Genomic DNA, 25,773 nt, shown 5'->3' with positions numbered 1-25,773 from the left:
ACAAATTGGAGTTTAAAAAAACAAAACATAAACCAGAAACAACCAACTACCCAACACACACAACTCAGCACACCCAAAATGTCTCTCATTTGCTTGCAGGCATCTTCACTCAGTTCCCTTGGCATGAACATGTATTTCAGGATTCACCTGGTGTTTTCAAAGCAGCCCTGTAGAAGCTGAAATCTTCTGTACAGAGCTTTGGTGGAACTGTTACACTATGGCTCTTGTTGGTGACAGTGGACAAAGGATTACAGAGCATGCTTCAAACTGCTTTTGCCAACTTATTCTTTTCTTGTAGGCATTGCCTATGTGTTTTCTTGTTATTATTTCATGGAGATCACACACCACACACAATTATTCTTACATTATTTCCAACAAATGTGTGCTAAATTGAACCTCCAGAGACAGACTTGAAACAGCTGGGTTAATATTTAACACTGAGATTTGTAGAAGGGGGAATTTCGGAAAGTATTTATGCTCCTTTAAGTGCAGGAGGGTGTAGCCAAGCACATGTGAAATGCTTGTTATGAACAGTTCCAGGGCTAAAAACTGATTGAAAGCCTATCAGTCCTTTGCAAAAGGACCTGACTTGTCAAAATTTGGCTACACTTGAAAAATCTGGCAATGCCGTTAGCTTGTGTCTCCAGTTGCCAACAGCAAGGTTTTGTGAGCTGGCTCCTGAATTCTGCTTTGAGACCATGATTTCTGCTTTCATCTTCCTCCTCCTGCAAAGGAGTGTGCCTTTGTGCTGCATTACCACTGTGCAGAGGAACCATCCCAGACCCAGCACGGAGCATGAGGCCCTTCGAGTTGGCTTCTTACTCAGGGGGCCACTCTTTCCTCAAGGGCAATTTTAACTTGTGTCAGTTATCAGGGTGAAAACACACCACCAGTCCAAAAGCCTGATAGGTAAGCAAGAGGAAGAACAGAACCAGTAACATTTGCAAACCTATTCTAGATGTATGTCCCAGCCATCTGGAAACAAAGGTTTCGTCTCACTTCTTTTTAGTTAACAGTTTCCCCAGATGTTTCCTGCAGTTTGACAGAGGTACCGTTTACTAGAAAGTTGTGCCCTTGAGAACTAGAATGTTATGGACACGGTTGCTATAGACAATGACTCTGGACGGGTGAGATTTGGAGGAAAACGTTACATTAATTTCTAGCCGAGTAAGTGGATTTTCCCTCTTCCCTCCTCCCCCGGCTGACAGCGCTGGACCCGACAGTCTCCTTTCATTTTCTCCCATGTCGTAATCGCTGCGAGAACGCGCAGGATGGCTTTAACTCGTTCCTGCAACATTGCTGAGCACTGTCTCTCGAGAAACCACGTCACTTGGTGCTGTTGAAAGGTGGAAAGTATTCCTAGGGCCGTTTCTAACCACCCATGCGTGGCCATCTTTGCGTTTCAGACAAGTGCCCTCCTTGGTACTCGGCGTTTCCACTCTCCTTTTGGTAGTGGGAGCACGGAGTGTCTGGGCTGGGGGTGTGTGGGCCGTGGCTGAGGGGATGGTGCTGCAGCCTTGAGCAAGGCCGTGGGGGAGGCAGCCCAGGGCTGTCATGGCGTATCCTGGCCCCTCTCCGCCGCTGCCCCGGGAGACTCTTATCGTGACGAGGCGGCACGGCTGCGCCTCAGCAGGGTGAGGCCCCAGCCAGGGGCGGGAGGACGCTGCTGCCACCCTGGACCTGTGCTGAGCAGCGCCTGCCCAGGCCCTGCGGCCCTCACCTGCAGCTGCCAAGGGGCGAGTGTGGCTGTTGCAGAGGATTTACACCAAAAGAAAATGACAAGGGAAGTGAAAAACGTGGCTGCCATTGAAGCCGCCGGGTTTTGTCCTTTGTTGCTTGGCCACTTCCCCCGAGTCAGTGTCCGTGCTGGATGCCTGCATCCGTGCTGCTCCGTGGCAGGGCAGGCGGCCTGTGCACAAACACTGTGCACAAACCTGGCAGCTCCCCAGGGTTTCTCCTCCACACTGTACATGCTCATCCCCAGCTTCAGTGGAATGTGAGTGGAGTGCACAGAGCAGCTGATCAGGTGGGAAATGAGCTTGGTAAAGCCAGGGCAGCAAACTAACCATGAGCAGCAATGTGCCCTCATGGGCAAGAAGCCAATGGCATCCTGGGGGCATCAAGAAGAGTGTGGGCAGCAGGTTGAGAGAGGTTCTGCTCCCACTCTGCTCTGCCCTGCTGAGGCCTCATCTGGAGTCCTGTGTCCAGTTCTGGGCTTCCCAGCTCCAGAGGGACAGGGAACTGCTGGAGAGAGGCCAGTGCAGGGACACCAAGGTGATCAGGGCACTGGAGCATCTTCCTTATAGGCCTTACTTAGCCTGAAGAATTGAGGACTGAGAGGACATCTCATTAACATTTACAAATGTAAAATAGGTGTTTGTCAAGAGGATGGGGTGCCACTTTTTTTCCTGTCTTAACTAACAGGACATGGGATAATGGATAAATGCTGGAGCACAGAAATTTCCACTTAAACACAAGGAGAAGCTGCTTTGATTAGGTGATGTAGCCCTACCACATGCTGCCCGTGGAGAGAGTGGAATCTCCTCAGGAGGTTTCCAAACCCTCTTGACCATTCTCCTGTGTGGCCTGATCTAGGATATCTGGCTTTAGCAGAGGATTTGGGCTAGATCTCTAGAGATCTCTTCCAAACCCTACCATTCTATAAAAACAGCTTCCCAAAACATCTGTAGAGAAGCCTCAGCACACCCTAATTACTGCTTCATGTAGTCTTTAATGTGGCACAGATGTGCAGTGGAGGAATTGCACAGTGCAGTTGAGTTAAGGTTGGTACACATGTTCCTTCTAATGCCCTGTCCTTAAGGTCCTTGTCTGCCCAAGTTGTTTGTGGTGTGTGTTTGAGCTGTATGGATGTGGCTGTCTTCTTGCCATCTGAATGATAAGGAGAGATGATGCTTCATGAACCATGCACCATGTTTTTTAATCAGCAACTTCTGGCATTCCTAAGTCAGTACTTTAAAAAGGGGAGGAGGTAAAAACCCAAACATTTCTGCTTGTGATTCTCTTTTCTAACTGAAATCTCCTTTAAACCCAAAGCTGTTGTGAGGGGGGACCATTGATGGTAGAATTTGATGATTAGCTTGGGTGCCTTGACTGCAGAAGTCCCCTTTCAGACACTTCCCTGCTACTGCTGTGGCTGGTTTGGTTATCAGCTTTTCAAAGGAACTGTTTTACTGGATTGGTATGAATAGTTGACCAAAATATAATGAAGCTGTTACTGTATTTATAGTGCTTCTAGAGGTTCCAGTAATTGAGATTTTATTAGCAATTACAAACAGTTTCAATAAACTTTTAATGAAATTTTATTCCTTTTATAAAACAGCCCGTGAAAAAAAAAAATCTCATTTCATAAAACCAGTCATTTAAGCTCCATTCTCAGCCTCAGAGTCTGAAGCCTGGGGGGTTTTTCTTAGCGTTTCTGAAGTTTCTGTCTGGAAGTGAATTAATGTCCTTTCTCAGCTTTTCCTGCTTCCCATCAGTTACTGTTAAATTGTGTGCCCGATAGAGATGCGAATCTGTGAGATTTAACGATCCCAGCTCTTTCCTCTCTCTCTCTTAAGGCAAAAAAAAGGTCTAGAATCCCATCTCCTTGCAATTTGATGCAATTCATTGCAGCACAGTGACCTGGTTTTCAGAAACTGGCTTCTGTTGTTAAAGGTCTTACTAAATGGCCATGCCATTCTCATGTTGGTATCTTCCCACATCATCTATTTGAGGAAAAGGATTAATGTGCCTCTCTACTGTAAGATTCTCCCTGATGTAGTTATTTAGGTGATGGAACTAAGTAAAACCCCATAAACTTTAGAGAATTTGAGGTTTACAGGCTGACTGAAGCTGCTGCCTGCTCCTACAATAGTTGCATGACAGGCATTGAGTGAGGAATGAAAGTGGGTTTTTTCCAAGTGAAAAAGTAGTAAATATTGTAAGGAGCAACCTACAAAATGCTGTGAGAAAATGTAACTGCCTTTTTTATTTCCTCTAACAGTTCTGCACAGTTTCATCACTGAGTTTCAAAAGCACCAAGCGTTCCCAGAGGCTGCAGAACAGACTGATGTGCGCTGCAGTATTGAACACACACATGTATGTGGCTGGTCTCGTTGCATTGGGATATGACCCACTGCTGTGTCTTTATATGCAAGCTTTCTGCTGACATTGGCCTGTAGTTTTCTCTGTGTGATCTTATGTGGCTTTTACAGCATTTTTCAGTGGCTCAGTGTAAAAAGGTGGTTGTATGTGCTAGTTTTGACTTCCAAAGGATGTCAATGTGGCTGAATGATAAAAGCTGCATGTGAGCCAGCATGGGTATCAGTAGAATATAGGAGGAAATGTCTCCCAGAGGTGTTTGGGTGGGCATTGCAGTTGGGTACAAATTAATCACTTTACAGCTGTCTCTGAATCTTTCCAGCCCTTCTAGCTCTTTCCATGGAAGCCTCTTTCCTTATACTGTCAGATTCTCCTTCCTGTTTGTCAGAAGTTTCAGGGAAAGTTTGGAGTATCCCTTTAACCTCATCTTTTACCACTTGCTTTTCTGGATCTTTTTCTGTTTCCATTCTGGGAGTTATGTGCCTTTCTGTTTGTCCCAGTGTATATACTCAGTAGCCTGACTTGCTCTCCAGATGTGAACATTGGCAGGCTCTGTGCTGCTTCCCTGGCTTCATTTCACTTTCTCAGCATAAGCTTATTGTGCCTTCGAGCACCCAGATACTATGTTGACTTCTCTATGGTTTACTTTTTTGATCTAGAAAGCAAATGTTAGCTCAGGGTCCTGGCTGGCAGCTGTAGGATTGAGTTTCTGATGTGCATTGATATGTCTGAATTTTGCAGTTCTACTGATACTGCCTTCCAAAAAAACCCTGCTCTCTGTAGCTGTAGTAGCAGCATCTTCTAAGGACAGACTGCATCCATCCCCTGCAGAGCATTTTTCAGCTTCTGGAACATTCACATCCTCTGGCTTTTAGTCTTTAGGGTTGGCAGAAATAGTTCTTCACTTAGCTATTTCTCTAGTGTGTTGTGCAGGTCTTTGAAAGGCAACTGAAGCCACTCTTGCTCTTTGAAGAGTGAGTTACATGGAGGTGGCTGGAGCAGATAAATCTCGAGGGTTTGGTTCCTTCTCCTGTCCCACAAATGTGCCGTTCCTCTGCTGGGCAGTAGGAGCCTGAATAGCTTTTTTTGCCTCAGCTCTTGAAAACTAAGTCAGAGCTGATGGGAGTTGCACTCAGCCATTGGTTTCCATGTAGGTGTAGTTAAGCAGAACTTTGAAGAGATGAAATGGGCTTGTGTTTATGCTCCAGAAATCACTGTGTGTTTTAGGAAGCCTCTTCCAGTTACCGCAGTGTCCAGTTACACCTAGACAATTGCTATTGTGGTAATACTGAAATGCTGGGACTTTCAATTGTTCCAGCTCCACTTTTTGAGCCATTGGTGCTTTTCTGGAAAAAAAACCCCAGATTAACTTTCCTGACAGGCTAATGAATACTGACAGTTACCTCAGCAGAATTAACGAGATCACTTCACCATTTTTCCAGGTATTTATTGCGTGTTAAAACCTTTGTTGTTTTACATCTCAAGTCTCACATAAAACCTCCTCAAAACATGATGGTACTTTAAAATGAGCCATCAGGTGTAGCACACAGGATGGGAAGCTGAGTGCAGGAGGTTGGGAGTTGAGCGAGCAGGCAGCAGAAGTGCAGAGCAGAGCAATTACTGAGTCAGCAGAGGTTCTGGGGTATTTTTTTTCTCCCAAGTTGAATTACATGCATTTATTTTAACAAGTAACCTACAGTCTGTACCTATTGCAGTGGGGTAACTTTGTCACAATGTCTGGGTTGGATATGTATGCACATATCCAGCAGTGACATGCTTTTTCATGTAATAAACATCACATTTGTAGGGATGGAATGAGTGACTGCCACGGTAAAGCAACCCGTGCTCCCTTTTAATCCAGTCCTGTGAGTGCTGGGAGCAGAGATGGACAAGCAGTTACCAAAAAACAGTTCCTGTGAGAAAAATAAGTAGGATCTGAGATTGTGTTAATTGATTTTACTGCACATTAGATTTAGATTTCAGTTTTGTGGGTTTGGCTTTTGACTAAGGTCTTACATCATGCAATTCTCTTGCATTCTTTCATACTTGTGAATAGTCAGCCTTCAGGAAGGGAAGCTCTTCTCTCTCTGAGTGGTTTTGCTTTGTGCAGGCAGTAATGGGACTCTCATTTATGCATTTCACTGCTTGTTGCTAATTTGTTTCTTTCCCTGTGACATCTGTTCTCCTGGTTGCTTACATTTGCTAGGGACTATCAGGTCCAAGATTTTCTCTCTGCAAGTCTTGCTTTGGTGAGGACAGATAAAGTGTGACTCGTGTTTGTTTATGTGTAAGATTATCCTAGTACTTGTTAGTATATTTTCAGGGGTTTTATTTTGACTTCTCATCTCAAAGGTCTTTCCAGTGGCTGTAGCACTAAGATGAAACAGAATTTCATGAATAGAAATTCCTTAAGGGAAGGAGCTGCAGAATTCTGCTGGGAGAGGAGTGGAGAGAGCAGGGAAAAACAGGTAGGGTTGGTTGGTGTATGCCTGCTTCTGACTCTGAAAGAACTTGTCTAAATGGGGTGCTTGATTCTCCAAACTGGGCCTAATGCTAAAGGTGAAGAACTCAAAAGAACAAAAGGTCTTGCCTGGGAAGAGTTAAGTTTAATTGTTAGTGGCTGGAGAAGCTTAGAGGCAGTGCTTAAAATCCTGGGTGCTTTTGCTGAGTTGTTTCTAGCCTGGAGCAGAAAGGGAAGACTTAGCCACCTGCTTCTTTCCTTGTTAACTAACCATCCCTGAATGGAGGAAGAAACAAGGGATTTGCCAGCTCCAGACCTCTGTTAAAGACCTCCTTTGTAGCCTGCTGGCCAGAAACCTGCTGTGCTGGGCTCCTCCAGAGCCTGGCAGGAGCCGGAGCTGCTGCAGGGCTGCTTCCAGGAGGGCCATAATGGAGCATCACACCCTCATTTTATCTGTGTGTTGGTCTGAACACCATTTGTAGTTTGTCCAGAAGATTTCCTGCAGAGGGGAATGTGCTGTACAAATCACGTTTAAATAACAGCAATGGCAAAAAGAGAGAGCAGGCTTTACCTGCCTCGAGTCAGATGTCCATGTTTTGTGGCAGAAGGCATTCTGGCAAAAACAATAATCTCATGCAAGTTGCCTCCTCGAAAGCTCTTTGGGATGGAGCATGAACCCATCAAAGGAAAGAGTTACTCAAAGCAACAGGGAAGCATCAGGCTAATAAAATGGGCTGGAAAAAGATTATGTATTTAGATGGCAGCTAGTCAATGTAGATGTGGTTTGAAGAGTGTGTTAGGCTGTTTGGAATAGTCCTTTTCATGTTATGAATACTGGAGATACTCAGAGAGCAAACTGCTAATACTTTCAGGTGTTGTTTGGGGTTTTTGTAGTCAATTTGGATTGCTTAATAAATCCTGAGTAGGGGGCAGTCAGGATTCGCCCCCCTGGGTACTTACACATCAGTATATTTTGGAGTATCACCTCAGATTCTTGGTTTTCCACCTCGCAGTAACAGAACCAATATATGCAAGTTGATACTTTCCCAGGAAATGATCCCCATCACGTGGAGATGTTTTGTATTGATGGATTATAAATCCTCAAGTAGCCTTTAACAAAAGCAGCTGCCCCCTTTCAGACTCTAAATGCTTGTAAATAAACACAGTGAAGGAAGTATTACAAAGATGCTGAAAATATTAAATAATGTTTAAATTCGGTTACACAAATGGAAGTTTAGCCTTAAGCAATGTTATGCATTGTGTTTGGATACAGAAAAACATCTCTCATGGTAATTAAAAAGCACTGCAAGTGATACTTGTCCTTTCTGCAAGTGAAACACTCTGCCACAGTCCAAGCATTTGAAGTTGGAGCTCCGTTTGTGCCAGAGGGAGTGTGAAACGGCTGGGATTTTGTCCCTTGGAGGTACAGTAACACTTTTGGCATCTGCTCCGTCAGGGATCTGCAGGCTGGAAGTGAGTTGTGAGCAAAGCTGTCCCCTTCAGTGGGCCTCTTCTTTCCCCTTTTCCTTCAGCAGCTGGCAGAGGCAGCCTGTTCCTGCAGGGCGAGTGTGAGCCAGCAAACAGAACAGCCGCTGTTAAAGGTTGTACAACCCCCCCCCAGACACTTAACAACAATGCGTTTTAGCTAACTTTGAACTGGTTCCTGATGAGGGACGAAAGATTGCTTTCAATTAGCAGCCTTTCCTTAGAAGCAAACTGAAGCAGACTTTGAGCAAGCAGTCAGGATGTGTGTGGTTTTGGTCTGACATCCATGGGAGCACATGATGCTTGGTAAGTGCTGGAGCCTCGGTTATGATTCACTGGGGAGAAACATGGAAAACAATGTCTGTTTTCTCAAGAGCTGGAGAAATGAGTTGAAGGTTGGAATCCTGCATGATTCTGCTAAAGTAAACCTGCAAGTGGCTCGAATGGCTCTGTGGGAAGGGAGATATGGGGAATGAAGCCAGCTGCTGTGACCACTCAGGTTCCCCCTCACAGTAACTCTGGCCAGATTTGAAGCCAGGACAGTTGCACTGGCATCTTCACCACTGAGGATGGAGTCTGCAGTTGTAGCTGCTGAGTTTTAAGACAAAGTGGAGCTGGGGGATGGTGAAGCTGTTTGGACAGCTGGATTTATTTGTAGGATGTATTTTTAAGCTATTTTTCAGCCACGGTCAGAAATGTTGCTTTGTAATTTGCTGCCCTTAGGTTTGAACCATGAGATGCAACTCTGTACTTGCCCAGTGCCTGCAGAATTTTTAAGCTGATTGGCCTTAGTATAATGCAGTTACCTCCAATTTTGATTGTCCCTTTGGACAAAGCATCTAATAGGGAAACAGGAGTGGCAAGGGAATTATTTAGTAACATAAAATTAATGAACACTCTGGAATCAGTTTTGTGTACAATTGTTTCACAGAGTCAGGAACGTGTGGCCTTTGCTGTTTATATTTAACCAGGAGGGACTCAGGGGTGCTGGTGTATTTTCACAAGGGCAGAGCTAACATGTTACTATTCTACATAGTGCTGTAAACATTTCAGCTGGGCTCAGAAAAAAGTAATATCTGATGTGGAAGTAGGATGCTAAACTGAGGGCAGTGGCTGCCACACCAGAGCTGTGCTGCCATCCAACGAGAGCTGGACAGGCTGGAGGGTTGGGCAGACAGAAATCTAATGAAATTCAACCAGGGCAAGTGTAGAGTCTTGCAGCTGGGAAAGAACAACCCCATGGGCCAGTACAGGCTGGGGAATGAACTGTTAGAGTCATGTAGGGGAAAGGGACCTGGGGGTACTGTGGGCAGCAGGATGAGCCTGAGCCAGCAACGTGCCCTCGTGGCCAAGAAGGCCAATGGCATCCTGGGGTGGGTTAGAAGGGCTGTGGGCAGTAAGTCAGAGAGGTTCTTCTCCCCCTCAACTCTGCCCTCATGAGACCACATCTGGAATAGTGTGTCCAGTTCTGGGCCCCTCAGTTCCAGAAGGACAGGGAGCTGCTGGAGAGAGTTCAGTGCAGGGCCACAGAGGTGATGGAGTGGAGCATCTCCATCTGATGAAAGGCTGAGGGAGCTGGGGCTCTGCAGCTTGGAGAAGAGGAGCCTGAGGGGTGAGCTCATTAGTGTTTACAAATCCATAAAGGGTGGGTGTCAGGAGGCTGGAGCCAGGCTGTGCTCAGTGAAGGCCAATGATAGGACAAGGGGCAATGGGTAGAAGCTGGAACAGAAGAGGTTCCAAACAAACACAAGGAAGATTTTCTTCCCTGTTGAGGTGAGGGAGCCCTGGCAGGGGCTGCCCAGATGGGCTGTGGAGTCTCCTTGTCTGGAGACATTCCAACCCAGCTGGATGAGTTCCTGTGTGCCCTACTCTGGGTGGTGCTGCTCTGGCAGAGGGGTTGGACTGGATGAGCTTTCCAGGTCCCTTCCAGCCCTTGAGATTCTGTGAAGAGTCAGATATTTTCCAGTTTTTCCAAGACTGTATAGTTGAAGGTAAATGAAATGCTTGGAAGAGGAGTTGTTCTACTTTGGGAAGGGGGAATTAGTTGCCTACAGAAGGGATTAGGGCTGTGGTCTGCTGAGGTAACTAGGATCACTCAGTAATTGTAGGTGTCTGGAGGGAAGGCCTGCCCACTGTGCTCTGCTTCCTGGCCTCAGGCTGATGCCATTACCCAGTTCCTTGGTCCTTTATTCCAAAAGTCTTTGCAGAAAAGTTTTGTTGCTTTTTAGTTATTTGAGGTCTTGGTGTTGTTTGTTCATTGGGGGTTTTAGTTTTGGCAGCAAAAGTACCAGTTCACCAATATTTAGGGCTGTGTCTTCAAAGTGAGGATGAACAAAAGAGGTGCTGTTGTGTCAAATGGATGGTTTTACATAACTGTGAGTTTCAGAAGGTTTGCTCACTACTGGTCACCTCAGAGCCTTGCCCCTGCCCCTCACCCCAGGAAACACAGCACTAAGTTGTTGAAATCCCAGTTTTAAGAGAAAAACCCAAATGACTGATGCACCTACATTTTTTTTGCTTCATTTTACATAGTTTTCCCTTTTGAAAATGAGCTCATGCTTATTCAAATGTAATCACTCTGCACAGGGATTCTTGGTTTTCCTTTGAGGCAGTGAGAAGTGGGGATCTGCTGGAGCTGCATGTGGTTTTTCAGCCTCCAAATGGCCATTTAAATTGGAATAGATCAGATCATATTTAGTTGAAATGTAAGATTTTTGGCTTGCAGCCCCTGAAGATACTGTATTGCAGCAAGAAGCCCAAACCATCTCCACACAGCATTGCCTTCATCACTGGAACAACAATTCTAGCAATGTCTTTTCATGTTATTCTTTCCCAGGCTATCAGATGGCCGTTGTCCAGGTGCAGAACCAGGCTGCAAAGGCAGACTATTTCTGAAGCTCCGTGCTTGCTTCCTAAGGGGTGCTGAAGGATTAGTTTGTTGTGCTCAGTAGCTGCTTCAGTGCTGTAATTCAAGATGAGGCTACTGTACTTTAAATATAGAGGCTGTTGTGGTGCCGTGAAGTCACAGGTTTGCTCAGGCATTAGCTCAGAGCAATGCAATTCCAACCGGCTGCCTTCTGAATGCTGATACTGCAGAGCAGCCTCGTGGATTGAAACGGTACCAAAGCTGGCAAAAGACCCAAATGTAGCACTGGGAGAGTGTTATTTCCTGGTGGTTTCTCTGCTCCTTTATTGTGTCTAAATCTGGCCTGTAAAGGAGGATTCAAGAAACACATGATTTTCAGGGAACATCTTGAACGCCAGCTGTGAAGACTTAAAGGTTAGATTTTATGGTTGATTCTGCTAATCTGCAACTCCTAATTAGTAATTAGCTAAAAGGGATGAGCAATATGCAGGGAGGTGGGGATCCAAATGCTGACAAACTGCATTGTCACTCTGTTGGCTGTGCCCTGCCTAGCGTGTCAGGGGAATCTGGCATAAGCCAGAGCTGTGTCCTGAGGTTCTCAAGTCCCTGGTTGGCTGGTATCCTGTTAACCCTAACTTCTGCCATGATAAATGAGCTGAGGTTTGATTCAGGCAGTGGTAGCAAATCTCTACACATCAAATGACTCTTGAGCAAGCTGAAGAGTTGTGGTTTCAGCAATGGCCCCATTCCTGCATGCAGCAGAGGTCTGGACTCTCATCTCAAGAAAGATTACAGCTTTTGGAGCTCTTAGATGAGAGGGGCCACAATGGTGACAAACCTGCAGGAATAGTTTCTGTTTGATGATAATAGCACCCTAGAGAAAAAGACTGTTGAACAGAGAGAGGAACCCAGGAGTCCAGGAGGATGATTATCAGGGAGTGACGGCTTTGTCTCTCTCCTAAGACAAGGACTAGGGCAATAGCAGACCAAGCCACTGGCTTTTAGGTTGAAAAGGAACAAAAAGACCCCATCAAGGAAAGGTGCTTAACCAAACATGCAGCTTAAAGGGTGGGATCCATTGCCACAGGTTGTTAAACCTTTTTGTGGTCTCACTAGGCACTTAAATGTGAGACAACCAGGCTCTGGGGCAGGATGAGCCAGGGCAGCCCCGCAGGCTGTGGGTGATGAAGGTTCTCCCTGCCTTGGGGAACTGAGCTGAGTGAGCTTGAAACCTGCAGGTTTTTTCTGTAGCCTTTCTATTGCTGAGCTTTGGGGTCCTTGTTTTGCCCTGCTGGCAGGGCTCCTGTTCTCTCAGCTGGTAGCCTTCCCTTTTGAGAGACTCAGGGGTTGAGACGGGCAGTGACTCCTGGAACAGTGACTTACTCCAACATGGAATGCTGTTCATGCATCTCAGTGACACTTCTCTATTTCTTTTCTCTCTCTCTGCCTACTCTTCATCAGAAGATTTTAAGAATTGCTCCTGCTGGTGAATTTTCTATGATATACTTTAAAAGGTGTAGGGAGGGAAACCCTCCTGAGTGGATTTTGCCTACTTAAGACACAGGACATTTGGGACACTGCTGTTACTTCAGGAGCCTCCTGAAGACAGAGTGTGTTTTCCATAGGGACCAGGTTTCTCCCCAGGGTTTTTCTGCCTGAGTGTACAGTTTTGCACTGAGGCAGGCAGAGCTGCAGTGTGTTACCTCTGGTTGCTGGTGTGTTCCAGGCTCCCAGTCACCCCCACACTCACCTGGGGAAGTGGTTAGCAACAGCTGGCTGTGCATCTGCTCACATTTGCTGCTCAGCAGTAGTTTGAAATAGCTCATTCTGAAGAACAGTTTTAGCTAAATGTTTCTGACGTAAATGTAGTCATTTGATTTTCCTTCATTTTCTGCTCTGAAGATTTCCCTTCCTGCCTTGACCCCCACTGCATTTCACTGGGATCAACCATGTCCTGAGTAACACAAACTCTTCTTGGGCTTCATCAGAAATATTGCAGTGTTAGGAGCCAATGGAATTAGCAGTATGAGGAGGTGTCTGATCTTAACAAAGCATGATCAGTTGTTACTTCAACTGGTCCCTTTAGATAAGTACCTGAAGAAAAATGTTGGTTACCAGAGCTCAGAAGCAGAAATCACTGGCTTGTCTTTGCAGGGATACCTTGCTGAGAGATTCCATACTCTGCCTCGCAGAATCTGCATTGCCTCACGTTTCTTGAAGAGATCTGGTGGTGCAGAACTCACCATAGCTTGTAACAGCAATAATCAGGCTCTGACCTTGGGGTTTTTTTTGCTCTATTAGAAACAAGACTGCCAACGGGGATTATCGGAAGGAGCACAGAGAGAGGAGTCGCAGCCCCATCGAGAGAGCCGCTGCCCCAACAATGAGCCTTCATGCCAACCACCTGTATGCCTCAATCCCAAGCTTGACCATGGATCAACCTCTAGCACTGACCAAAAACAGCATGGATGCAACCCGGACAGTTGGCATCACACCCACACTGACTTCTGTGGAACGGCAGCAGGTACTGGCTTCTAGGTTGGCAAGGGACTGGGGGTGGTTGGAGGAATCCTTGCTGTAGCTCGTTGTGTTTCCTGGGGATAAACTGATGTTTCAGTGTATCTGTGTCAGGGTTTTTGGCCTTCCTGCTTTGTCTGATGCTTTTGCTAAGCTTGTGAGCACATGTTTCGAGTGGGAACACAAAGCCTGTGGCTGAGCGAAGCCCCAGGCAGGGACTGGTGGGATCTGCAGGCGCAGGGGGCATTCAGGGCGTTCCTCTTGGCAGTCACTGTGTGCTCTCTCCTCCTCCTGGGACTGCTGCACAAGAGGCAAATCTTGCACTGACTTTTCCAGGTGGAAACAAGTTGGAATGGCCTTAGTTGTTTTAGCCAGCCAAAAGCATTCCTGCTGGTCACAGGTTGTGTTGTGTCAATATTTCATGACTTTTCCTAAAGTCAGGTAATGATTTTTGATTACAGCTCATTTCCATGTGTTGGATGGGTTGTTCTGTTGGTTTGGTTTGGGCTAGTTGTTTGGTTTTTAGCTTGCCATCTTGTACATTGAATTGGTTTTCCTTCAGAACCACTGAGGATGAGCCAAGTTTTCTTACATGTCAGACTCACTTTTATCCCTCTCACATGTGGAGAGACAAAGCAAGATAATGGGGTTGTGATGAGTTGCAGTGTCGTGAAATTCATCTGGCCCATGTACCCAAGCTCTTCCTTCTGTCCTTCCATCCTCCCCTATTGTGATGCCCTGCAGAGAGTAACCATGTGGAGTGGCTGATCTCTCAGAGGCTGGAGTTTTTACAAGCAGTTTGAGAGCTGCATCTCCCTGGATCCTTTCCCTCCGCCGTGTGGGGTTTCACATGTGCGATGCCAAGAGGCCCCTCTCTGCACTGGTGCTGCTGCTGTCTGGTGTCCCTTGGCACACAGGTTGCAGAGTGTTCTGTACAGATGGGCTTCTCTTTGCTCTGGATGTTGGGGGGTGACAGGAGGAAGGGACAGGCTTCCACCGACACACACCGCTGACACTCCCATGGGCTGGTTCCTGTTGCTCATTACCAGATTCCTCTCCCTTTTGTTATCTTTGACATTTTGAGCTAGATGACAATCTCTTTTCTTGGGAAAATAGGATGTTAAGACCTTGCTAAGAGCACTGTGGGGATCATACAAAATAAGAAGTGCACTGAAAATCAGAAACCCTGGGTGGATTATTTGTTGTTTTGGGGCTTGTTTGCTTTTTTAACTGTAACATGTTGGATGGGATTTCATCTTACTCTGTTTCTCATAAAGAGGTGGTAAAAATACCTCCACATTTTAGCAGCGTAGGGTTACTCAGTTGCTGCAGTTGCTGCTACTAAATTCTCATCTTAATATTTTCTTCTAAATCTGTGTTCTGCCCAGTGCACCTGTACACACAGACCCATACCAGGGTGGTCTGTAAGATGCCTTATCCTGCCTCTCAGATCCTTTGTGGCAGGGATACCTGCATTCTGGAGACAACCTTTTTATTACCTCCCAATTTCCCACCTCCTGCATGTCTAAAGCACCCCTCTGAAGAGATAAGCATATGTACACTTCTCAAAAAGGCACAAAATCTTGGCTCCTATGAAAAAGAAGTTAACACTTCCACAGGTGAAGTGCTTAAGTTCTCTTTTTTCCTTGATTCCTGATTTTTACCTTGCTGTCAGTGCAGTGAGGTGGCAACAGCAGCATTCCTGTTGTGGCTGGGCAAACAGAGTCAAACCTCCCCTGGAAAGCCCATCTCTGCCTTTGACCTTGTTCTTACTCAGCCTGGATTAAAGTACCACTAAACAACAGAAAGCCTTTCCTTTCTCACTGGCTCTGGTGCTGGGTAAAGTAGTGACTTGTGTGGGTTTGCTGCCCAGATTTGTAAAATGGACATGAAATCATCACTGTGTTAATTGCCTCAGTTCTGTTAAACCTTTTGGACCCTTAACAGTCAACAGCAAAGCAGACACCTCGCACTGTAACATATGCCAAGGATGCAAAGCAATGACACGCCAGTACCTGGGCTGCTTCTCCTTCAGCCACTGGGAGAAACTGAGACATTTCTTTCCCTTAGGCCCTGTTTCAGTGTAACAGCATTGACACAGAAATCCACTCTGGCACTGAGATACAGTGTCTCAGACTTGTGCCTTGTCCCAAGCCTATGCTGTGGAATTAAGATGATGGGAATTGACATTGTTGGGTATTTGCCTGTGTTCAGCATGAAAAAGGGTTGATGTTTGTCAGGCAGTGCTAGAAAGGGGCATTAATTACAACAGGAAAGTGCCTACACTCAGGAGTTCCTCCTGTTTCACATCTTAAGGGCTTATTGCTTTGTGGCTGAAGAATCACAGAATCATTACTGTTGGAAAAGATCTTTAAGGTCATTGAGTCCAACCACCAACCTCACACTGCCAAGCTCATCACCAAACTGAACCACATCCCTCAGCACCTCATCTGGGAGTGTTTTAAATATCTCCAGGGATGATGACTCCACCACCTCCCCTGGGCAACCCCTTCCAATGCTTAACAACCCTCTTGGTGAAAAGATTCTTCCTCATGTCCCATCTAAAGCTCCCCTGGCACAACTTGAGCCCATTTTCTCTTGCCAGTGGGAAAACAGCTTCTGAAAGGCAACTGGTAACATTAACACTGGATTAGCATGAAGAAGACAAATACCTTTAAGGAGTGCAGCCCTTCACAGGTCTGGAGTGGGTATTGAAGGTGGTGGTTGTAATGGCTGTGCCTTTGCAATGGACACTGCAAAGTCACCGTTAGTCCCTTGGGGATTTGCTTGCTGCATGGCCACTCGCCTCTCGGGTACCTGCAAATGCAGTGTGGGGGTTTAACGTGCTCGGTGTGTGGGTTCCCTGCAGGGTCGGTGTTGTGGGTGGCAGTGAGCGCGTGTGGGTGACAGCTCTCTCTCCTCCCCGCAGAACCGTCCGTCGGTGATCACCTGCGCCTCGGCCAGCAACCGCAACTGCAACCTGTCGCACTGCCCCGGGGCTCACAGCGGCTGCGCGGCCGGCGCTGCCTACCGGAGACCCGCCAGCAGTAAGTGCCCTGCTAAAGGGACACGGTGGCCCCCTCTGTGTGCCCAGCGCCACGGGAGGAGGATGTGGTTCAGAGTTAGGGAGACGGGGGGAGGGTTTCTGTTTTGTTGTTTTGGAAAGCTGTTTTAAAAAGCCCCAAACACCCCACACAGACAAATAAGTCACGATGTTTATTTTGGTCTAACTGACAAACGGCAGACAGCAGATCCAACCCTGCTCTTATTTTAAGAGCTGTAGCTTCCCCAGTCTTTCAGTGGTGGCAGACTGTTATGATTCAGCTGCAGCCACAAAAATCCTTTCCTGCCCGTACAAACAACTCTTGCAAAGCACAAACCCTCCACCTTTCTCTGCAGGGCTGACACAAAAAGCTTTGGAGGGCGGTTGCCACAGCAACCCAAGCAGGAGCTTCAGCTTTCTACCTTCTGTGCAATTAGTACTTGTCATGGAATCTTTTCATGCAGCACTGGTTGGGGGAACTTTGGGATAGTTCTCTCCCCTTTTGCTGTGTGAGCAAGGGAAACACAACGGCCCTTTCATTCCCATCATGCACCTGCTGCTGCATGGCTGGAACCCGCAGCAGTGCCCCAAGGTCACAGCACCAACCAGAACCACAACCACAACCTAGGAAGGAACCTGAAAGGCCACAGTAGAGTTATTATTGCTTAAACAAAAAGATCAAATAATATGTGTAGTGTTGAAAACTAGATTGAGAAGCTGGAGGGAGACCCTGCAGGATATACACACCATCACAGAAGCTGTTAGGATCATAGAATGGTTGGAAGGGACCTTTGGAGATCATCCAGTCCAACCCCTTTTAGGGACTGAAAAGGTTAGCAGCTTTCCAGGAAGAGGGGGAGAAGAGAGAGGGAGAGAGGGAGCCTGCTGCTCTGTTGAGACCCCAGCTGTATTTCCATGGGCTAGGGAATAGTGCTAAATGCTTTCAGAAAATATTTGTCTCTCGTCACTCGGGGAGGTCTTTGTGCATGACACGTTTATTTTAGGATCAGTCCAGCCCTTCTGTAGCATGAAAGACAAGGGCATGGATCCCAGCAGTTTGAAGTGGAGGTTTTCTGAAAGATAAGGCTCATGTAGACACACAGATACTGTTGCTGGATTGTCAAACTCCAGCTCTCTCATACTTAGCCTGAGGAGTCACTACTGTTACTGTTCAGACCTTGTCTTTGAAGGTTCTTTGTTCCTCTTGACTTGGTATCACACCATTGTAATGCTCACAGTACCTGACACAGAGGGAATGACTCAGCCAGTGCCTGACTGGCTCTGAGCACAAGGATGTAAAGAGAGATGAAACCCTGAAATCTGCTTTAGTTATCCTGGAATTGACAGCAAGGCCCTCTCACACCTGGCTGGGAGCAGCAGGCTTGGAGAGCTGATTTTAAAGAACCATTTCCACGCTGCTTTAATTCTATATGGGATTGTTTGGGGAGAGGGTTCCCACAGAGTCAGAGCTGCAGCTGTTACTAGCCTGGGGGAGAGAAGTGCAACTTGTAGAATCCCAGAGTGGTGGGGCTTGGAAGGGCCCTGCAGAGCTCATCCAGCCCAAGCCCCTGCTAAAGCAGGTTCCCCTGGCTCAGGGGGCACAGGAACGTGTCCAGGTGGGGTTGGAAACCTCCTGAGAAGGAGCCTCCTCACCCTCCCTGGGCAACCTGGGCCAGGGATCCCTCAGCTCAGCACCAAAGGGGTTTTTCCTTCTGTACAAGTGGAACTCTTTGTGTTCTTTTGTCCTGTCACTAGGTTCTGCAGAAAAAAGTGGCACCCCACCCAGCCTTTAGGTACTTACAAGTGTTGATGAGGGTCCCCCTCAGCCGTCTCCAGGCTGAACAGCCCCAGGTTCCCCAGCCTTTCCTCCTGAGAGAGATGCTCCATTCCCCTGAATTCAGAACACAGTCCCCAGAGCTGTAACTGTGAAGTCTTTGCCTGTTGTGGGCCCCAGAAATGCTACACTCCTTCCCTCCCTTTATTGCTACTTTTCACTTGAACTCCTTCCCCCATCCCCACACAGCCTGAGGGTGATGTGAGGAGGCCGGGAGGAACAGGGGAGAGCGAGCGGGGGCTGTGAATACAGACGTGGGGCCGGGGTTGTGCTCCCCAATAACACAGCTTCTGCCTCCCTTCCCCTGCAGCCAGCGCCGCCTGCGACCCCGTGGTGGAGGAGCACTTCCGCCGCAGCCTGGGCAAGAACTACAAGGAGCCCGAGCCCGTGGCAAACTCTGTGTCCATCACGGGCTCGGTTGACGACCACTTTGCCAAAGCACTGGGGGATACGTGGCTGCAGATCAAAGCGGCCAAGGACGGCGTGGCCAGCAGCCCCGAGCCGGCGTCGCGCCGCGGACAGCCCTCGCCTTCCTCTCACATGGTCAATCACAATCACTCACCCTCCGTGGTCTCATGAAGAGAGAAAGAGAGAGAGAGAGAGAGGACCGCTGCCTCTGTGAATTTGCATGGTTTGACTGAGCTTTGAACAGTGCTTAAAAACAATAGTGTTGGGGGAGGGGAGAGTAGTTTTTCAACACATGTTTTCGTGTACTCACTTTTTACTTGTTAAAGGGTGCCCTTACGATAGCAGGAACTATTTCATAAACATTCATACCATGTAGCATCCTTTTGTTGGTTTATTTCCTGCCTCAATTACCAAAGAAACCTCTGATGCAAATCTGCTGCCCCTTACAAAACAATAATGCACGCTAATCCACAAAAGCCATGACACGTAGTTGGTTGATCCAAACGCTTCGTTTTGCTTTGATATAGTTTCTCGAGACTAGAATTCATCTGGTTTGCTTACCTTGCCTTTGTTTTGCTTCGTTGGGGTTTGTTTTATTTTCCCTCTGTGAAGTCATTTTGTATGTATATACTTGAAAAGAACTGTCATGTATGATTTGCACTATTGGAGGAGGACTGAAGTTGCACAGCAACTTTCTGGAAGACGCTAATATTTTTGAGGGCAAACTGCTGAAAAAAGGGTTTAAGGATGACATTTCTATCACTTTGACTTGTATTTTTCCTTAACGCAAAACAGCTTTGGAAGGGGAAGTCTCATACAGGTTATAGGTCTTTCTCTCTTTAGATTTCAGGTGCTTAGTGCTTGCAACTGGACTGCATAACTGACAGACCACGGGCATTTTTTCCTAAACACTGCAGTTTGTTAGAATAGAGCTGAGGTTGGAGGGTTCAATAGTGCTTAAACGATGCATGTGTTATGAAAAATAGCTGGTATCTATTAATGTATAGACAGTAAGGATCATAATACCTATTAGCTTTCCTTCAGAATTAGTTTATTTTTGTCAGTAACAACCCTAGATATACTTACTGCTGGTACAGTTGTACTCTATGATATTTGTATTTGATATTCACTTTAGTAGCAGCCAGCAGCAGCAGCAGCAGAGGACAGCCTGGGGCCAGGCTGCCCACGGGGCACAGGAGGCTGCAGCTTGGCTTGGGCTGCAGCTCGTGCTGCTGAGCCCCTGGGCAGCTCCAGCTCGCGCTGCTGAGCCCCTGGGCAGCTCCAGCTCGCGCTGCTGAGCCCCTGGGCAGCTCCAGCTCGGGCTGGTGAGCCCCTGGGCAGCTCCAGCTCTCGCTCATGCTGAGCCCCTGGGCAGCTCCAGCTCGGGCTGCTGAGCCCCTGGGCAGCTCCAGCTCATGCTGCTGAGCCCCTGGGCAGCTCCAGCTCGGGCTGCTGAGCCCCTGGGCAGCTCCAGCTCGGGCTGCTGAGCTCCTGGGTAGCTCCAGCTCGGGCTGCTGAGCCCCTGGGTAGCTCCAGCTCGGGCTGCTGAGCTCCTGGGTAGCTCCAGCTTGGGCTGCTGAGCCCCTGGGCAGCTCCAGCTCCTGCTGCTGAGCCCCTGGGCAGCTCCAGCTCGGGCTGCTGAGGCCCTGGGCAGCTCCAGTTCCTGAGCTCCTGGGCAGCTCCAGCTCCTGAGCTCCTGGGCAGTTCCAGCTCGCGCTGCTGAGCCCCTGGGCAGCTCCAGCTCCTGAGCTCCTGGGCAGTTCCAGCTCCTGCTGCTGAGCTCCTGGGCGGCTGCAGCACTGCTTCCCTTCCCCAGCTCAGCCAGACAACACGTTGTTACAGTTTGTGGAACAGGACCTGTGCGCTGGGGACGTTGTTCCCCCAGCCCCGCCCGGTGCCGCGTACATTCCTCGTTAGCAGCTCACACAGGTATCACTGCAGTCAGTATCACTCGCTCCGGTAACAGCTACTAACTAGAGATTAGGCAGCAGAGGCAGGCGGAACCCCACAGCTCCTCTTCCTCATGTTCAGTGTCACTGCTCCCCCTATACATTCCATCTTCCCAGGACAGTCACACCTAGGGCTTTGGTTTTTTGGATACTGGGTGACCTGAAGCGCTGGGTTCAGTGTGGAAAGCCAGAAGCTGGAAGGTGAACTACACGTGATGTATTATGGACTATGTTACAGTATTTGGTCCATTGTGGCTTCCATTTGATGCTTGTTTGTTTTAAAAGTGAAGCTATTTAATTTGGAGAAGGTGCAGGGCAGGAAGAGCTCGGGAGATTGGCTCCTGCTCTCAGTGAGAAAGTGGCTGCTCAGCTCTCTTTAAAAGAACCCAAACACCTAAGCCCCACCTTCCCCCCCCACCCCCATCCTCCAGTTTTACACATTTCACTACCATCTTACTGGGTAGTCAACACTTCCTTGCTTTGGCATTCAGTACCCTACTCTCTGTAGGACAGTTGTTAAAAGAACACTTTTTTATATAGGTAACTTTAAGACCATCGTTACGCTGTGCGTAAAGAATGTACAGAGAAATTTGTAGGTATTTTTTGAGGAACAATTAATTTGTTAATGATATGTAGCTATTTAATTGTTGGGTTTTTTTTCCCCTTTTTCCTTTATTGTAATCATTCTCTTTTTTTTTTTTTTTTGGTCATTGTTGTTTTGTTTGGAGAAAAAAAGTTGATCTTTTTTGTTTTTCTTTCCATTGTAGGTTTGTCTGTAATACAGTTAAAAAGTGCAGGAACACAGTTATTCTATGAGAACACTGCATTAGCATTAATAGCCACTAGTTTGTTATTGCTACGGGCTACTGAGCGATGTAACAGTAAAATACTAATGCTGTAGACGGACTCTGTGAACAAAAATGTGACTCCTATATTTCTTTGTAAACACAAATAATGTTTTTAAAGCTAATATTTTCAATAGTAGCTGTTTTACAAGGCGACATTTACTTATCTGAGATAGGTAAATGGATTTGAGGGCAATAAAGACTTTGAACGTGCTGTGTCCGGTAAAAACGTAACGCAGAAGCCAAAAGGGGGGTTGGGGAGGGGAACGAAGGGAAGGTTGGGAAGGAAACAAAACCGACCTCAGTGAAGCGCGTTGGCAGAGCCGTGGCACCTACAGCGCGGTCGGAAGCGTTCTCTCTGTGTCTGTAACTCTGTACTATACCGTTCTTCTGTGGCCTTGTTTCACCTGGGAAAAAACAAAACAAAACAAAGAAAAAAAAAACAACAAAGAAAAAAAAGGTTTGGCAGGCCATCTCTTTTTTTTTTGTACTTCAAAAGTAGCCTTAAAGAACAATAAAGTGCTCTTAAATCCCTGCGTGTGGCCGCTCTGTGCCCCTGCCCGGGAGGCGGGTGGGCAGTGGGACTCTCACCCCACAGAAGGGCCCTGCAGGGCTGGGGAGGGGGGGGGTTGGGGCTGGTTTTCCCCTCTGTGTTCAGGAGTTCTGATCCCCCCAAGGAGCAGCAGCAGCTGCCTCTGCTCTGGGCACAGCCCCGTGCAGCAGGTCCCTTCGTGAGGCTGAGGCAGCTGCTGTGCTCCAGCCATGGCTCTCCCGAGGAGCTCCTGAACCGTCACTCCTTGGTGTATCCCCACTGCTCTGTGCTGCCCATTTGCTGTCATATTTTTATGACTGTGTCAGCCAGAGCTGAGGAAGGGCTCCCCAAGGGCCTGGCTGCGTTTGGGACATCACTCGTTCCGGGACTGCACACGCCTCGTCCTCACACAATTGTCCCAAGTACGTGATTTAGTGAATCAGGCAAGAGCCTTCCATGGGATTTCAACACTGCACGTGGCAGAGGTGCCTCCAGAACTAGAAAAGGCATCCCTCAGAGGATATCCAATGTTAGTGTTGTACAGAAGCACCCACGTGGTCTGAGCAACAAAGATGAGAGGGAGAGGGCTGGGGTGTGGGTGACAACCTGAGAACACATCCAGAGTGATGAGCTTTAACACAGCTGAAAAACATCCCTCTCTAAATACTCCTAGAAAGATGCCTAAATACACGCTTCTAGAGCTCTTGGGAGGGAGGCCAGCTCCACCACTCAGGCTGCCTTCTGAAGGGAGCTGGTTTCCTTTCAGGAAAACCTCATCCCTGCATCACCACTGAGGGGCTGACACGAAGGACAGGCAGCGTTGCTGTCCTTCAGGTCACTGACTTCTCAAGCATTCTATTTCCTACATGGTAAAAGGAAAAATGCAGCCCCCTCCTTTCCTACCACCTGACTCTTTTCTAATTAGCAGCAATTTTGCATAAAAGGGCAGCACCGTGGCCTAGAAAAACTGGACCCTACACACACATTTCACGTGGTTATTGGAAGTCCTGCACTAGTTGAATGGGTTGTCTCTTTCAGTGAGCTGAAGGAATGGCAGCTTCCAGCCATGGTTGGCATCTCACCCCCACGCACCTTATTTTTGCTAACCAAGGATCTTAGAAAACAGAGCAGACATCACAAATGTGCTGGGGATTGAGCTCAGGTCATCCTGCAGCGAGAGACCTCTCCTGAACACGGGCTCTGTGTGTTTCGAGCTGCTTTAGCTGTGCAAATGAGCTTTACACCCGAGGGGACAGGGGTGGGCATTGCTGGCTGCCACGGTGGCCCTACCACAGGAGCACAGAGAGGTGTGTGAGTGGCAGGGGACTGCCCATGCAGCCCCCAGCAGCCTGTGCTGGCCTGGCAGCGCTGAGAGGACCTCACACAGGGGTGATTTCCTTGAAAAGCCAAGGGGCTGTGGGGACAGTGCCACGCTCAGCTCTGGTCCCGCCGGGCTCTGGGCATATTGGAGTCATGGCCATAGAGGTTCCTGCCACTGCTGCAGAGACCTCGGTGTGGAACGGCTGCCACTGCTCACGGAGCAGCTCCACTGCTACACCGTGTAACTGAGCTGTCAGACCCAAAGTTGGCACAGGCACAAGCCTGGACATTGTAACCAGTTCCCTGTCCCAGCCTGGAGCTGTGAGTGCAGCAGTTCAGAAGCTGCAGAGCTGCCGCTGCAGCAGCCACGCTGCCGGGGGCTGCCAGGGCACAGGCGGCTCTTCTAGAGAGGCCAAATCACAGAGACACCAAGTGAAACGGGCCTCATGCAGGAGCCCTTGTGCAGCAGCAGAGCTCAGAGCCCTCACTCAGGCTGTGCTGACAGAGAGAGGATCCCGGGGCTGGGGGAGTGGGGATCCTGCCAATACGTCCTGTCACTCAATGTGATGCTCTGGCAAAACACACCAGGGCTGTTTGACATGTTATTCATGGATGAGCTCTACTCACCAGAGCTGGCACACTCCTGCTTGGCTGAGGGAACCTTCACCACTATCTTTAGATCCTTCTTGAGGAACAGTGAAATCAGAAACGAGCCTGAATCTTCCTGACATACGGGAGGTTCCATTTCACCTGGCGTGGACACAGAGCTGAGCATGTCACACACAGAGTCTCAGGCTCCCTTCTCTCAGCAGTTACTACACAGCTGCATTACCCTGCATGTTGGAGCACACTTCATCCCTGGAGGGCCTGTGACAGAAATTGTACCAACTTAATCACTAAAATGCACCAATTTCATAATATCTCAGCCTCCTCTTCAATGGGAACGCTCTGCCCCTCCCTGGGGAACAGCTATCTCAAGGGCATTTCTTGGGATAGACAATTTAATTGCTTCTCTTTGAACTGCAGTTACACACAGCTCCACAGTTAGTTACCTGTAGCTCCACAGCAGCTGCCTTGCTCTTTGGATGAAGCTCTCCTGCTTTCCCTTGGTGCTGCCCCGTCACAGCACCACGTGTCTCCAGAGGTCCCTGAGGGAGAGCTCCTGTGCTCTGTCTCAAGAGTACATTCCCCTGTGGTGAATTTTACACCCCAGAGGGGTTCTGGGAGGCTCCTGGAGGCAGCAGCTCCTCAGCACGAGTGACATTTCATACATGGATGCATTTGTCTTCAGCAGCAGGGCACAAGTCCTGAAAGAGCCCAGCAGACCTGGGCTGCCACAACTTCCCTCTGCATGTAGGGCAAAATCAGGCACAGAGCCACTTCAGCACATGGCCTTGCCACTGGTGCTCAACCTGCAGCCAAGTTCTTGAGTGCATTCAGGCCTAATCCTGCCCAGGAGCTGTCCCAGGGAGATGCTGTCACAAGCCAGTCGTTTCTGGAGAGAAGGGAAGGGGAGAGCAGGTCATTTCCTCCTCAGTCTAAAGTCACAGACACCACTTCTTTCTCCAAATCTCTAATCTCAGATTTTCTGAGACATTTAATAGTTCACAACAAACTCAGTAACGCCCTCAGCACAGGCTGAAAGCTGCAGAAGACAACTAAAGCCAGTGGAGAACAGCAATTGCAAACACAGCTGCCACACAGTAATTCATTTCATTACAAGTCCAAGGACGAATCTGGTCCTGGCACAGCTTATCTGACATACAAATGGTAGAAGGAGCACCTTGCAGCAGCTGAGAATCTTCTGTGGAGCTCTGGAGCTTTCAATTCAAAGCTACAGTTGGACTTTGTGTCTCAGTCTTCCCCAAAACCATTCCAGCCAGGCGATGCCCTTCCTCAGGGCTTGTCCCTGTGTACTCCAGACCAACCACTGAGCTTGGCAGCACCTTTGCTTTGCCTTTGCAGGGAAGTTTCGGATTTTCCTGCTTCATTCTGTTTGAAAAACCTGATCACCACATCGACAGAAACCCCCCACCTTAGGGAGGCATGTTCCAGTGAGCAGAGCAGAGCAGGAACCGTGTGACTGGGACTCTGTTGCAGAGCACTGCACACCCCTTGGGCAGGGGCACAGCAATGACTTGGCCAAAGCACTTGGTCTCTCTGCTCATAGGCTCAGTATTCCTGACCCCCCCTTGGCAGGGTCCCTCTCCTCAGGACCTTGTACACCAGTGAACAGTGAGGTTAGAGGAACAGCTCTCCCTGGGCCTGGTGGCACTCCCAAAGGGAACACACACTCTGCTGAGACAGGGGTTGAAGCCTCCATGTATGGTTTGTGCTTAACATGGACAACACTCATCTCAGAGAGAAACAAGAGGGAACACAAAAAGCTGGAACACAAAAAGTTCCACTTAA

The 25,773-nt window shown here is 48.1% G+C and overlaps 1 protein-coding gene across 3 annotated transcripts in view; it reads left to right on the top strand.

The window, feature by feature from the left end:
* Nucleotides 1–22,043, top strand: part of VGLL4 (vestigial like family member 4) — a 96,308-nt gene extending 74,265 nt beyond the window's left edge. For all 3 annotated transcript variants that reach the window (XM_062008382.1, XM_062008383.1, XM_062008381.1), the window contains 3 exons: nucleotides 13,215–13,437; nucleotides 16,360–16,477; nucleotides 18,618–22,043. In XM_062008382.1, coding sequence (XP_061864366.1) covers nucleotides 13,215–13,437; nucleotides 16,360–16,477; nucleotides 18,618–18,886 — 610 coding nt within the window. In that variant the 3' untranslated portion in view covers nucleotides 18,887–22,043. The remainder of the gene's footprint in view (nucleotides 1–13,214; nucleotides 13,438–16,359; nucleotides 16,478–18,617) is intronic.
* Nucleotides 22,044–25,773: the final 3,730 nt, after the last annotated feature.

This window comes from Colius striatus, chromosome 15 (assembly GCF_028858725.1).
Source record: "Colius striatus isolate bColStr4 chromosome 15, bColStr4.1.hap1, whole genome shotgun sequence".
In the NCBI taxonomy this organism is placed as follows: Eukaryota; Metazoa; Chordata; class Aves; order Coliiformes; family Coliidae; genus Colius; species Colius striatus.
Note: the sequence above shows the minus strand (reverse complement) of the source record. Positions and strands in the feature narration are given on the sequence as shown.